The sequence below is a fragment of the Thunnus thynnus genome, chromosome 12, assembly GCF_963924715.1.
Source record: "Thunnus thynnus chromosome 12, fThuThy2.1, whole genome shotgun sequence".
Classification (NCBI taxonomy): domain Eukaryota; kingdom Metazoa; phylum Chordata; class Actinopteri; order Scombriformes; family Scombridae; genus Thunnus; species Thunnus thynnus.
In genome coordinates, this window is record NC_089528.1 from 13,919,614 (window position 1) to 13,934,928 (window position 15,315).

The 15,315-nt window shown below is 39.9% G+C and overlaps 1 protein-coding gene across 1 annotated transcript; it reads right to left on the reverse strand.

Annotated features, from left to right (window-relative positions):
• Window positions 1-1,946: 1,946 nt before the first annotated feature.
• Window positions 1,947-10,552, reverse strand: fndc7a (fibronectin type III domain containing 7a). The gene is made up of 13 exons (XM_067604716.1): window positions 10,540-10,552; window positions 10,113-10,370; window positions 9,650-9,910; window positions 8,812-9,069; window positions 8,464-8,718; window positions 7,927-8,181; window positions 6,775-7,032; window positions 5,875-6,132; window positions 5,142-5,396; window positions 4,264-4,527; window positions 4,117-4,146; window positions 3,447-3,483; window positions 1,947-2,741 (listed from the first exon to the last, which is right to left on the reverse strand). Exons 1-12 carry the CDS (start codon window positions 10,550-10,552, stop codon window positions 3,452-3,454), a joined length of 2,397 nt encoding a protein of 798 aa, XP_067460817.1. The 3' UTR covers window positions 1,947-2,741; window positions 3,447-3,451.
• Between the last annotated feature and the right edge of the window lie 4,763 nt (window positions 10,553-15,315).

The window sequence follows — 15,315 nt, forward strand, 5'->3', positions numbered from 1 at the left end:
TGTAACATAATATGATCTCTTTTGTACAACATATGGAGTTACTGAGAAGTGAATTGACCCAAAACCCCCAGCCACATCCTTCCTGGATTGACTTCATTTCTCTTGGAAATGCTGCGTCATTAGGCAGAATTTTATAATAGTTGCCCTGTACAAAACAGCCATGTACAAAAACGTGTCCTGTAGTCATTACACTGTTAATGTTTTGGTTGTAAGATTTCTTTTTATTTAACCTTTATATAACCAGGAAAGTCTCATTGAGATTAAAAAGACTTTTTCAGTTGTGTACTAAAAGAAACACAACCTTAAACAATATTGCACAAAACAAAATACAGAAGATCAATATCAATCATCACAGATTTATAAAATCACCAATACGAATCACAAAGCCACGTGTTCAGGTGCTAAAACGCCAGCAGTCAATGAGAGAAACAAGTCACACTTCTGCAGTGCAGGTAATCATCTACCTAAATAAGGTGGCCAAAAATGGCTTTACCTCTATATAGTATGTCTTGTTAGAAGTGAAGTCTTTGCAAATCTTAATACTGCATGATATACTGTATGAAGACTCTTTGGGCTGTTACCTTCAGTACTCAGCCAAGTGATAAATGATAGTGAGTATAAAGTGTTGTGCTAGATATTTGTAAATGTCCCTTTAATCCTGACTGTCAGTCTGTATTGTAAAATAATCTTGGATTAAGAGCACGTTATTCTTGATGTTACAAAGCGAGAGTATTGTGTTTTTTAGAGCAATGGTTCTCAAAGTGGGGTCCACGGACCATCAGGGGTCCTTTAGGTGGTTCCAGGGGGTCCCCGGGTGAAAGGGGAATAATTTATTTTGACTATATTTCCATCCATAAGTAACACAATGACAATGTATTTAACTATTCTGGTCATGGGTTTCATACATTTTCTGTAATAAATCATTTAAAAGCAAAAAATTTTAATAGGTGTCAGTTTAGGGGCTTTTTCCTTGAAAAACTGTTTTAGAGGCAGAATGTTTACAGTATGTTTTAAACTTCACTTTGTCTTTGATTTGTTGTCTCAATCTCTTCACTAAAGGCCATGAATGATACACAACACAGTATGTAAAGTAGTCAAAATATTACAATACAGGTATGTATGTTAAACACTATTAAAAACCTTTTAAAAACCTGACATAAATTCTTACTTACCAAACTTATTTTTGATATTTTAATTCAAATTTCATCAATCAATAGAGTTTGATTGTCTTATAAGAAATACATCAAAGATAGTTTATATACTTTTTGTGACCCGGGATATTAAAACTACAAATCATAATGGACTCATAACTCTATAACCAGATAAAATGTTTGGCTACAGGGATTTCCTGTTCATAATATGCACAGTATCCCAATTTCAAGCTCTGTGAATTCTGCTGAGGGTGTTACATAAATGAATGTGATAGCTTGTTGCGTGTTGCAGGTCTTGACAAAGGCTCACACCTCTGACTCCTCTACCCGGCTACTTGTGTTTGTCTTTAGCACGACATCCCATTATGAGAAGCCTGGCCTTCAGCTTGGAATTCATCACACTGAAATGTATCCGCCCAAGTGTCGAGTAGCTTGTGTCTGCCACATGTGGTAACCAAACGTTCTTGAATATGTGCACATTTCGTTGATTCAGCCCTGTAATTGTTTTTGAAAGTCCACCCCTGGAATTTTTGGCCACTGTGCTTGATCGGAAATAAAAGCTTGAGCAGAGACTCTTGGGTCAGTTACACAACTTTTAAGGTCAGAGAAAGTCAGCCCATACGTATTCCATAACAGGTTCGCTGTATGAGTGAGATCTATTTTAGGAAGCTTCTCTGATGGACTTGTTTCTGGATTATTTTGGAGGAATGACTATAGCTCATGTGTCTCACACCGGGACAAAACATCTCTACGTCATAAAGAACACCCACACAAGATGATTGACAGCACACGGTGTTGTAATGCAAAGACAATGTGTTTTATTGTTGTCGTCTGTCAGCTGGGGGCAAACAAATCCAATGAAAGCAGAGGTGACACTGAATCTATCTCCAGCAATCTGATCAGACGTATCATCCACAGGACTCGCCATGCAGGACTCCAGGCTAATGATGATGGATACTTGCTGCTCCACTTTAACCAACCAGGCAGCTTTACAACCCGGAGACATACAGCAGCCGTATGGAGGTCTTCTACTTGGAGAAGTCCTACGATCTTATTTATTTTAATGATTGAATGATTATTGTCATGATATGTTTAAGTGGGGCTTTACTGTAAAGTTTCAGTTTCTGCTTCTTCTTACTTTTTTTTTTTTACCAGATATTGTTACATGTTGAGGTTACATAAAGTCATCAACTCATGAAAGAGCAACTGTAGTGATTAAACATGAGCAATCAGAGAGCAAAAAGTCAAATAACATGCAGCCTACAACAAAAAGTAGAAATATGGAGAGTATTTTCAAATACATTGGATAAATATCATTAACGGTGTGATTTATTTTTTTCTCCCAAAGCTCTCTTTTATTCATTATTTTTGTTCCTATTTAGTGTTTTAACTTGTGTTTTTTTTCATATTTATTGATCAGAAACAGTCAGAATATACAGATTCTCTTGCAAACAGCAGTAACAGCACAGCACAGATATTCCTAAACAAGAGTGATATTTCATCTGGGTATATTGGATCTTCACAGTTGCTGTTGGTGTAAACACAGTATCCATGTTGGGGGTGTTATTGTTGTGGTAGTGGGCTGGTTCACTGTAGGGCAAGAAAAGTGAGAGAGAGAGAGAAAAATCAAATCAATCTGCAATCGGTGGAAAATTGGATATTACTAAGATTTCATCACAGTTTCAGTACTGATTCATCATACTCAATAAATGGTTGTTTTGTGCAAAATAAATCATCATATTCTTTATGAAACTTTATATGCATGAGGCAGAATACAGCTTTGTCATACAGAGGCACGAGCTATTAAATATCTATCATCTTACAGACACAATAAGATGCCTGAGTCACGTTCCTGCAGCTGCTCTCCATCTTCATTTCCCTGAGTCACGTTCCCCTCATTCTTCTCTCCATGTTTTACAGGCAGACATGAATCCGAGAAGTCCCAGAGGTAGACAGATCGACATCAGTCTCATCTGTGCTTTCCTATACTCTCTCTCTGCGTCCCTCTTGTTCTACTCACACACTCACGCCTATTGTTACCTGTGTACTATAGGCACAGTCAATTTATGGACGCATGTGATGCTGTCACAAGATACGCCTCAAGCTGTGCGGTAGGACAATGGATTCCTCCTGAGAAAGCAGCTTTTATCAATTTCTTTCACACATATTCACAATCAAGACATGTAATGTAAAGGAGAGCATGTTGCTTGTCTCAGGTTGTTACATAACTCGCTTCTTTCAGGTCTGAAGACAGACAGTATGTTCTTAACTGGAGTTGAAAAACAAGAAACTTACCGCATTTAATCCACGCTTCGTCTTCCACGAGAGATCACTGAAGAAAGAGAGAGATGAGATTTCAGTGCAGTAGCAGCAAACAGCTCATAACTTAAATTGAGTTTAAAAGAATAATTCCACATTTTGGCTTGTTAGGTTTTCTTGCTGAGTGTTAGATGGGAAGATAGATACACTCTTAGGATTGTAGAGTAAATATGTAGCTGGAGCCGGTGGCCGATTAGCTTAGCTCAGCATAAAGACTGTAAACAGGGAGAAGCTAGTCTGGCTCACTCATGAACACATTATATCTCGTTTGTTTGACCATACAAAAACTGAAGTGTAAAAATGACAATTTTCTGTTTTATGAGGGATATATGTGCCTGACTGAGCCGAGTGCCGTTACTTCCTGAAATCCTCACAGTAACACCAGGATTTCAGAAAGTTATTGCAATCGGCCAAGAAATAGTCCGGCACATAACTCCACAACCACAACTTACACCTCAGTTTTCCCAGTTCCAGTCTTTATACTAAGCTAAACTAACAGACTTCTGGCTAAGCTAATTCCTGGCTGTATTCAGATTTCATCTAACTTTTGGCAGGAAAGTGAATACGCATATTTCCCCAATTTTCAAACTATTCATTTAACTTCTTGAAAAGAAAATGTGAACTTTACAGTCTAGAGGATACTTACCCATACCAGCATTACTTCCTGGGCAGGGAACTGAGAATATGACAAAATGAACACATTTATGCACAAATCTTTATATTATATATACAGATTCAAATGTGTGATATTAGTCATTTCAGAGTATAAATCTCCGTCCACTTCATGACTCACCTGAGTATGTCCTTGGTTGACAGAAACTGACTTTGATCCCATTCTGTCCCACCGGTGCAGCCACTACTGTGTAGACGTCCCCACAGGTTTCCTCCTGGATATCACAGTATATGCTGCCGGCAGCTGCGATACAGGTGTAGTTGGCTCCTGTACCGTACAGTTCTACTGTGTGATTCTGGATCTGAGAACCCAAAGATCGCCAGTAGACCCTTAGGGAGTTGTTGGCCCTGCGATAGAGCTTGACGCTTGTTGGACAGCAGGGATCTACAAGAAAATGATTGGGAATGATTGAGAATATGCTGGAGTTTGTGTCATGTGTTTAAATTATATAATATTGGTGGTTTTAGATGTTTTAGCTCATTAATTACAAACTTATAACCCTCTCATCTCTGTATGGTATGGAAACGGTAGAGTTTGTTGCGCGTTAATTCAAGAGACTGTTTTAAAAACTAACTACAGACCTGAAGTCTTGACTAGTAAATCTAAAGTAAAGTCTCAAATATGCAAAACCACTGCTATGATCCTTTAATATTACAAAAATGTATGTTTTTTGTGTCAATTGTTAAACGTTATCAAGCACTTCACCCTCAAATAGCCACCCTGCCTGTGTATATTTTTGTGCATGAGGATTTATATAATATATTTATTATGTATTACATTTTCTTATATTTTTTTTGCTCTTTATATATTTATATTTTTCACACACTCCATTTCTTTTCCATCTTTTTATTATTTCTTTCCGTCTTGGGGTTTTTGTCAGACTGTTAATTGAATCGTTTTGCATTCCGATTTTTGGGGTTTTTTGGGGATGGGCATACTTTTTTCCACTATTGGATATATACAGTATTTCAAATTTACATGTATGTGTTTGTCCTCACTTGATGAGAATCCACGATATTTGCACTCTGACTTGTGTCCGGTGCTGCTGATAGCTTCCAGGTTGACACTGTAGTTGGTGCCGCAGGTGATGCATCCCATCAGGCAGTGGGTGTCCAGTGTGTGGCACTTGGCATGTCCGCGTGAGGACGTCAGGGTGGTGATGTAGGAACGAGCTCCACGGCCAGCTGACCAGGTCACATTGGTCATAGCCTGTGTGACCTGGGTCACATTCACAGTCGTTGGGCAGCAAGGACCTTGGGGAGAGAAATACACTTGGTGTGAACATTTGTAAAGCTCTCTCTTTCATTCATGTGACAACAAGTGATAAACATATTTAAAATAACCAGTTTAAGCTAATTTCTAATTATAAGAGGATTTGATGTCTCTAATATTGAAATTTCTATAACATAAACAGGGAAACAAAAAATAGCTTTATTATTAGCAGTGAGATCAGCATCTGAGTCCCCAGTTTTTAGCTGGTAGTTGCATGTTTTCATAATTTTTGTATAATTTAATTTTTTAAATTTTTTTCTCTATGACAGCAGGGACAGTAAAAGGGGATGTAAAGACCTTCAGTCCAATATGATGCCCTGTAATGTTTAAAGGATTTTGGGGAGTTTTTCTTTACCGTACAGATTGTAAAGTTCTCTGACCAAAATGTGTGATTTTGTGTTAAATTAGTCAACTTTACTTGACATTTAAACTTAGTGTTGACCAGTTATACTGTCGTACCTGTTTCCAAAGGTTTACTGTATCCAGGTAGACTCCGTCCTACCGCTGTGGTGGCCACTGCCATGACCTCGTAGGTTGAACCGCAGGGCAGCTGTGTGAGCTCACAGGAGCTGTTTCTTGCATTGCAAGTGTGTGTGTCATAGCGTCCGACAGCAGTGATTGTGTAATTTGTGTTTTGATTGTTGGGGGTGGTGAAGAGGACTCTCAATGAGGAATTGTTGGACTGCGTCATATTCAGGATCTCTGGAGCGCATGGAGCTGCAGCAGGACAGACAAGTTCATATCAAAAACACAAATGCAAAGTTAGAAATTATGTTAAAGGAATAACTTGACATTTTGGGAAATATGCTTATTTGCTTTATTCCTGAGATTAAGATGAGAAGATTGATACCACTTTCAGCCGCTTAGCTTAGTTTAGCAGAAACACCCCTGGAACCAGCGGGAATAGCTAGCCTGGCTCTGTCCAAAGATAATCCACCAAAATCTGCCTACCAGCACCTCTTAAGATCACTAATTAATACATTATGTCTTGATTGTTTAATTCATTCAAAAACAGTAATATGCTTAAAAAAAAAAGAATTGTAAAAGGGTCATGCAGGTCCTGGCTAGCTGTTTCCCCCTGTTTCAAGTCTTTGTGCTAAGCTAAGCTAACTGGCTGCTGGTAGTAAATTTATATTTAACGTACAAACAAGGGATTGGTATCAATCTTCTATAAGCATATTTCCAAAAATGTCAAACTAACTTTAAATCAGGTATGTGTTACCTGTTCGATATTTCAGGTTTATCAGCCTACCTCATAGACTTCCCTACCTTTCTTATTGTGTGTGTGTATGTATTTCAGATGGGAGATGCTACTCTATGTGGCTTCTACTTTGTGTTTTTGCAATAACCCATCTATACCTGTCTCATGTGTGTGTGGTGTACAGGTGCGGTTACATCCTCGTAACTCGCTGCAAGGTGTGACCACCACAGAATAAGCTGTGTTGCACTGCAGGTCCGACAGCGCACAGACCGGTGCTGTGTCGTTACAGTGGATGACATCATTGGTCTGTGCTGCTGTTGTCTCGTACAGTTCTGCCCCTTTGACTGGTGACCACGTGATCTCCAGGGTCTCTGTGGAAACCAGCTTCACGGAAACACCCTGTGGGCAACAAGGAACTGGGGAGAGTGGGGGGAGGAGAAGTGCAGAAAAGGGTGAGAAAAATAATTAACACTGGGCAAAGGACCATAGCAGTGGTTTCACACGTATTTGTTGTACTTGAAACTTAGGTGGTCCATTGTAGTACTGCAGAACCTCATCTTTAAGTGTGTACAGTTGTGAGCAGGAACTAGTACTTTTTGTAGAAAAAAATCACCATTTGGCTCAGGTGTAACTACAATCATGACTCTGTTTCATGTTTCCTCAAAGCCATGCCAGTGAGCTTAATACCAGGAAAGTGGTATTGTGAGAGAGATGGCACACCTAAATGGATTACAGTCATTTTTAATGGTATTAATTACACCTGTGCTTTTCCTGTCATCGCATCTCAAAGCATCTGCTGTGAAAAAGGCCTATTTTTACTACAATGCCATGGTGGAGAATTCAGGTAAGCTCATCTGAGATTTTCGAGTCAGCTGCCAAAAAGCCTTGCAGTCATGATCTATGATGTCAAAAAACCAAAGCCAGATTACAAACCAAACCAAGCAAGTTATGAAAAGGATTATGTGGATTTGGGCGTTTCCTGCATTAAATGGATACCACAAGTGGAACTTTAGAGATGAATGTTTCTGTGAACTCACCAACAAGGTCAAATTGTCCAAACAATCTCTGCTTGAGAGTCCATTACAACATGACAATAAAATAATTGTACCGATTGTAATTGTAATTAAATCTTCTCTGTGACTTCATTTTGAAGCAACGTTTGTGTCATGGCAACTTGATTTTTAAATTGTAGTCAATCGCTTAAACTAGAATTAGGCTATGTCCTTTAGGGGTATCACAGACATTAAGTATATGGGAAAAAAAACATGTATTGATGGTGTTATTCTGGTGCTTTTGGGCGACTGTCCTACTGGTGGTGTAGTTGCGGACATGTGCAGAAGGGCTGGAGCCGGCCTGGTTGTAGGGGAAGACGGTGGTGAGGTAGGTGTAGCCACACATGCAGAGGAACGGGCAGGTGGTTCCAGTGGTGTTACATGACTTCTCGGTGCCATCGTCCCGCTTTATGAAGGCCATGTAGTACTCCACCAGCGGCACCTCGTCCCACACCACCGAGCAGTTGCCTGCTTTGGGCTCCTCCACCCAGATGTTCTCTGGGGGACATGGGTCTAACAGAAAGAGAAACGTTTATAAGCTACAAGAGCGAACATCACTTGTTGGAGGATGTTTTGGGAAATATGTTTACATATGCTTTCTTTCTGAGAGTTGGATGAGAAGATCGATATCACAGTTATTGAGAGCGATATCAATCTTCTCACCAAACTACTGACAATGAAAGCAAATAAATGTATTTCCCAAAGTGTAAAACTATTCCTTTACACACAGGATTTTGTGTCTGATATGCCAAATGTATACAAATACGTCACTGTGCTTGTGTGCGATAAACCCACATGTAATGTAGTCTGCTGGCTGTGAGGGGCTGCTGGGTCCAGCTGAGTTATAGGCTGTGACAGAGACAGAGTGGTTCTGGCCACACTCCACTGGAAAGATACTACAGTAACTGATGCCCATCGTGGAACAGTTTTGGCTATTAGAGGTCAAGGCAACGTAGGTCTCTGCTCCCTGCACCTTCACCCAGTACACAGCGATTCCAAGAGACCGTCCCTGAGTCACCTGAATGTGGGTCACATCTGGGCTTGGCGGACCTTGAAATGAAAACACAAAGAGACATTTTCTTTTTTCATTCACATTGACATTTTCTGTCACACCTAATTCTTGCCGCTGTCAATCATGCTTACGTGTGATCTGGCAAACAGTGAGGTCGTCTCCAGCGCGACCCTCAGAGTCCCAGGCTGTGCCCTTGATACAGTATGTTGTCCCTGCCTCAAGGGCATCAAAGGTCACCGTGGTGTCAGTGGTGTTCAGTTTAAGGCGGGTGCTGGAGCCCTCTTGGATGATGCAGAGCGTGTAGAGGACGGCGTGCTTAACGGGGGACCAAGTCACAAGGATGGTGTCGTTGCTAGGAGAGGTGGTGTTCAATTTGGGCGCCATCACCACTAAAGGATACAAGTAATGAGTGGTGTTAAAAAAAAAGAAGAAAAATTTGAAATGGACACAGATTTCTTACTTCTACTCTTGCCCTGCCAGCTTTTTTTTTGTATGAGGTGTGAAATGGAATCAATTTTCCTGTGATTATATTACGTTCAGTTTTCCTTCGGGAAGGGAGACAACCTAGTTCTCATGGTTTCTCTTTTCATATCATGATAACAGTATGTCGCAAAGGGATGGATACGGTTTCCAACCTCCTGCGTTGGCTGCAAAGAGAAGAGACTGTGTGACAATGGGCAGTGAAATGACACGCCGTTGTGGCTGGCGGAGTGAGATAACAAGCTATTGTCCCACAGGAACAACAGAAAGGCTGCGTTTCACTCTTCATTCACTGATTACCATCTTGAGTAAACTGCTTCTTATGTGTTGAGTCTGGACAAGTGAAAGTGGGTGGAAATGATCAATATTAATCCATTTTCATACATCACACATATCATACCTGCTAAACTAGATCAGTTTTTTGTCTTCTTTTTAAATACTCTAACCACAGTTTGAAGTGTGTTTAGGACTCAAGAGACTTATCCGTACCTGTCCTGGCCTTGATGGGGTATGAGGGCTGACTCCGCCCCCCTTTATTGACGGACATGACGCTCAGCCTGTAGCCAGTGTAGGGCTGGAGCTGCACCACGGTGCCTGGTGAGCCCCTCACCTCGGTCTCAGAGAAGAAATCACCGGTCTGTGACTCTGCCCTCAGGATGTAGCTGGTTGCCCCGGAAACCTCAGTGAACTCCACAGTGATGCTGTCGCTGTGCTTGGAGTAGGCCTGCTCAATGCTGGGGACTTCAGGAGCTGGAAAACAAGATGACAGATATAAAGTCAGTTAGATTTAGAGATTTTGAAGTGTAGTAAGTTAAAGAAGGATCTCTGTCTCTCTTGTATCTATTAATATATTATAAAAGTGCTGCACAAACAAAAAAATAGATAATAAAGTATCTGGATCTCCACCAGGAGTCAGTTTCCTCCTCAGCTGCCCTCAGCTGCTGTTACTGACCTGTTGTCTCCTCAGTTGCTGCACTGCTGAGGACATTGAGAGCATTGTCCATGGCTTCTAACTGCATGGTGTACACCGTGTTTGGTGACAGGGAGTTGACTGAGCCCATCACAGAGTTGCCACTGAACTGAGCAAAGACCGGCCGCTCTGGAGAGTTCTTAGGTGTTGCTGTGATCTTGTAGGAGCTGGCACCAGTATGTCCACTCCACTGCACTGTCATACTCTTTGACGTGACCGTAAACACTGACAAAGTGATGTCTGACGGAGATAGGGAAGAAAATAATGTTGGGATACAGTCATAAAGGCTTACAGGTCCTGGCATTGTAGTTTAAAACAAAAGGTTGAGGGTAATGAAATATGCATTTTGGGGATGGTTTAAATTGGTGACTTAAGGATAGGTTCACAATTTATCAAGTCTGTCAGGTACGGCTGGGCAACATATCGATATTTTATCGATATTATGATATGAAACTAGATATCATCTTAGATTTTGGATATTGTAATATCGTGATATGGCAAAAGTGTTGTCTTTTCCTGGTTTTAAAGGCTGCATTACAGTAAAGTGATGTAATTTTATGAACTTACCAGACTTACTCACTTAGTCATTATATCCACATTACTGATGATTATTTATCAAAAATCTCATTGTGTAAATATTTTGTGAAATAATCGTCCCTACAATATTGTCACAATATAGATATCGAGGTATTTGGTCAAAAATATTGTGATATTTGATTTTGTCCATATTGCCCAGCCCTACTGTCAGATGCCCAGATTAACACTGAAAAAGGTTTAGCTCACTGTAATCATTCCTCCTGTTCATACTGGCCACTAGAAGATCCCCTCCAAATGTGCCTCCAATGTGAGTGATGGGGGACAAAATCCACAGTCCTCATTTTGAGCAAAAATGTTTTTAAAAGTTAAATCTGAAGCTGATATGAGACTTAAGCAGTTATAAATAAAGTGGATATCATCCACAGTTATAGTCTTTTTAGTAATAAAATCCCTCTTTCTGTCTTGACAGATGCAGCTGCAGTGAAGGATAACAAAAAGAGGTACTAAAAAAAGACACAAAAAAGACTGAAATCTATCTTATTATGTAACATATCCACTTGATTTGACTAACTGACTTTGACTTTGGATGACAAACGCCTCATATTATCTTCAAATAAAATGTTAAATATATTCTTGCACTGAAGGAGGACTGTCCCCCATCACTTCCGAACATTGAAAGTGTTATTATGAAGACATCTCCTAATGGTCAGTGTGAACAGGAGGAATTATTACAGCAAGAAAAACATGCATCAGTGTCCATATGGGCACCTGACTGTTGTTTTAGGACAGACTTGTAATCTTATCCCTTAATATAATTGTCAGACTGTGAACAATCTTATTTTGGATGTTTGCATTTTAAGTTTAAGTAAAATACATTAAGGCAAATGTAAAAGAGGCTTATTTACCATTTTTAGCAGCACATATCTGAAAATGACAAAACATGTCAGGTTAGTGAATGAAACAAGGAAATGACTTGATGATAAATGACAGGAAACACAGCATTTTTGAGACAAGGACATCATTCCAAGGGTAGCAAGCAATTGGTATTTCACATTATATCCTGAGGCAAATTATCTCCTGTATCATATTCTCGGAGCATGAGAGGCAGCAGGCTGCACATTACCTTCACTCAACACAGATTTCAGGACTGGTCAGTGCAGGTATTTCTTTCAGGTCGGAATGAATTTGTCTATTGAGCTAAGGTTGGGCATGCCACACACACTTGTTGAAAGCACTGACGCTCAAAAGAGCCTGTGTTCATATGTTTCAAAAGTCCTCCCTCTGTACACTATTATTCATCTTCATATTATAAAACATGAGTGAGATCTAAGGTTGGAAATCATGCCAACTACCGTACATTAATCTATTAAAAATGTTCCTCATAGTGTATTTTTGTTCAAATATTTAGGAGAAAATCAGTGTAAAACAAGGAAATGATCATCCCTTACCTCTACGAAGGCCGATAAAAGCAAAAGTTTTAGCATCTTTAACTGTGTTGTCCTCATGCCTTCAGCGTTTTTCTGCGGAGCCACTGCCTGGAGGCGAGATGTGTGATGCTGTTTCTCAAAATGACTTCAGGGAAGCAGCTCAAGCTTAAATTTGACTTTTTTTTTCTCTTCCTCTCTCTCTCTCTCTCTCTCTCTCTCTCTCTGTCTCTCTCTCTCAGATGAACCGACAGGTCCTTTATTGTTTCAGCAAATACCAAAGAGCCCAAAGGCTGTAACTCCTCCCCTCAGGGGTGTTTGGGTGGCCTATCAGAACCAGAAGAGGAGGCTAAACTTTGTTAGATGAGGATGTAGATTTAGAAAAATATTTTGTTTTTGCAATCATGTCTTTAAAATACACTGATTAGTGCCAACAGTTTTCTTTTAGTCTTAAATATTTTTGTGTTCACCAAAGAAACTAAATTGCTGTCCCAGTTGAGAAATATGAGATAACTTCATATTAACGATGACCTATTTCTGATTCAGGTGTGACTGGAAGGAAGTTTTATGGCTGCTTAAGGTTTCATTCAAACAATATTTGATGTCCCCCAGTTGAAACATCTGTGATATCCTGTGATAGATGAGACCATTTTTTTTGAGCAATTTGTCATTTTGTCCTCAATTTGTCATTGCCTGAAGAAACACAAGTCAACCAGGTCAAAAACAACACTTTAAGATTTGCATACTGTAAATGCAGATATGTGATATATTATGTGTTGGTCAGGTGTCAGTGAAGTATAGTGTTTGTAACTGATAGTGTATTAGCTGCTTTAGGATGTATATAATACACTTATTTATTTTTCTTGACATAAATACAGTAAATTCATCTGCTTAGAAGTAAAAAAAACAACAAAAAAACAAAGAAAAACAAATCAAACTAGTGTACACAAGCTTGCTTATGTAACCACATATAGAAAACCTGTTTGGTTCATTTGGATAACTGTAACTTCATACATCATGCTCCACCGTACTCCACAGAGATGTACAGTATGTGCTAATATTTCCAGTTAAAGTGACAAAGGCGACTTTTTATCCATGCTGCTGAATGGTAAGGTTAGAATAATAGCTTCGTATTCCCCGGTGGCCGAGTATCTGCATCAGGTGTGTCTCGTGAAGATGGGCTGGGAGGATCCCAAAGGACCTTCTATGGACAAATCTCTTTTGTGCATAAAAGCCAAAAGCGGAAAGATGATCAAATTTGACTTCACACAAATGAGATAATCATCACAAAGAGAAAGACTTCAAAGAACAAAAAGTAACAGTGTCAGATTTCCCAAATCACCAAATTGTTTTGTATACAGATAATATCCCATCATGTTAATCAATATTTGATAAACAAAGCAAATTGTTTGATTTGAATCACTGACCATTAAGAAAACCTCAGACTCAGCTGTCTACTATTAGTTATTACCTCACAAACAACATGAATGATGTTATTTTAATAGCATGTTGAGTTAAATAATTAGTTTGTCATCATGAACATTATAATCTAATTATCATTCTGTTATCTGGATGTTCTCCAGACTAAACACAAGGTCACACAAAAAAAGTCCTCATTCTTTATTGATAATTTAACAAAAGTTTTAGAGTTGTAGACTCCATCAAAGCTGTGAAGGACGACCAACACTGAGATGCTATCGAGTGATGGCTCCAGAGGAGCTGCTCAGTGGTCCGCAGATGAAACTGTGCTGTTTTAAGTTGTGTAACCGAGTGAAATTTTCCTGGTTTAAGTAAAAGCTTTAAGATGTGTTCTTCTCTACAGAGGGAGCGTTCCTGCATAAATGAACAAACAAACAAGAGAAATATATGAATTCACACTATAAAGATGCATCCCCCAAAGTTTTTTGGGAGGAGTTTTTCCAGATCAGATTTGAGGGATTAAGGATAGAAGGTGTCGTATGAGGCAAATTAGTGATTTGTGATATTGGCTATATAAATAAAATTAACTTGGCTTGACTAATCTATGACAACCATGTATTTCCAAAACATTAACTTTTAATGAGCTGACATCCCAGCTGGACTCAGCTGAGCCTTATGATGCTGGATTCTGGACTTCCTAACAAACAGGCCCCAGAGGGTGAGGCTCAGTCACATCACTTCCTCCAACATCACACTCACCAGAGTTCCCCAGGGGTGTGTGCTATGTCCGGTCCTGTACACCCTTCTCCCTTCTCACCAACGACTGTGTGGCAACACACAGCTCCAACACTGTCATGAAGTTTGCAGGTGACACAACCATCTGATCACAGAGTGATGAGTCAGCCTACAGAGAGGAGGTAAGAGCCCTGACATCACAGTGTCAGAACAACCTTCATCTCAACGTCCACAAGGAGATGGTGTTGGATTTCAGGAGGGCACAGGAAGCACACACCACCATCTACATCCAGGTGGCACCTGTGGAGAGAGTCAGCAGTTTCAGGTTCCTCAGGGTCCACATCAGCGAGGACCTAAGGTGATCAACTCATACTGAGTCAGTGGTAAGAAATGCAAACGAGCGCCTCTTCTTCCTCAGGAGGCTGAGGAGGTTCGGCAACTTTTACAGATGCACCATTTAGAGTTTCCTCTCTGGCTGCATCACGGCCTGGTTTGGGAGTAGCTTCAAGCAGGACTGCAAAGCCCTGCAGAGAGTCATCAAAGCTGCTCATCACATCACCAGGTCTAAAAATATTAATGGAAAATATTGATGGAAAAATCATCAAGGACCCCAAACACCCAAGTTACAGACTCTTATCACTGCTTCCATCAGGCATCAAGCATCAAAGCCAGATCCAGCAGACTCAGAGACAGCTTCTATCTGTAAGTCATCAGACTGTCGAACTCTGGGACTTTGTAAACAGATGTAACACACACACAAACACACACACACACACACACAGTCTCTCTCTCTTTCTCTCCCACACACTTACTCATCTCCTACCAAACACACACACTCTCTTCCCTACAAGGCAAAATTTATATTCAGATGTATTTATCACCCATCACTTACGTGCAACACCGCACCTGTGCATCAATTTGTAATATAATGTATATTTGTATATATTTTAATTCATCTCTCTCTTATCTTCCTCTCCTCTCATTTTATTATATACTTTAACTGGAACTAGAGCTCAAAGAAGCCAAGTTTCACTGTCTTCAACATTAACATCTGCTGTGTTGCTGTGCAT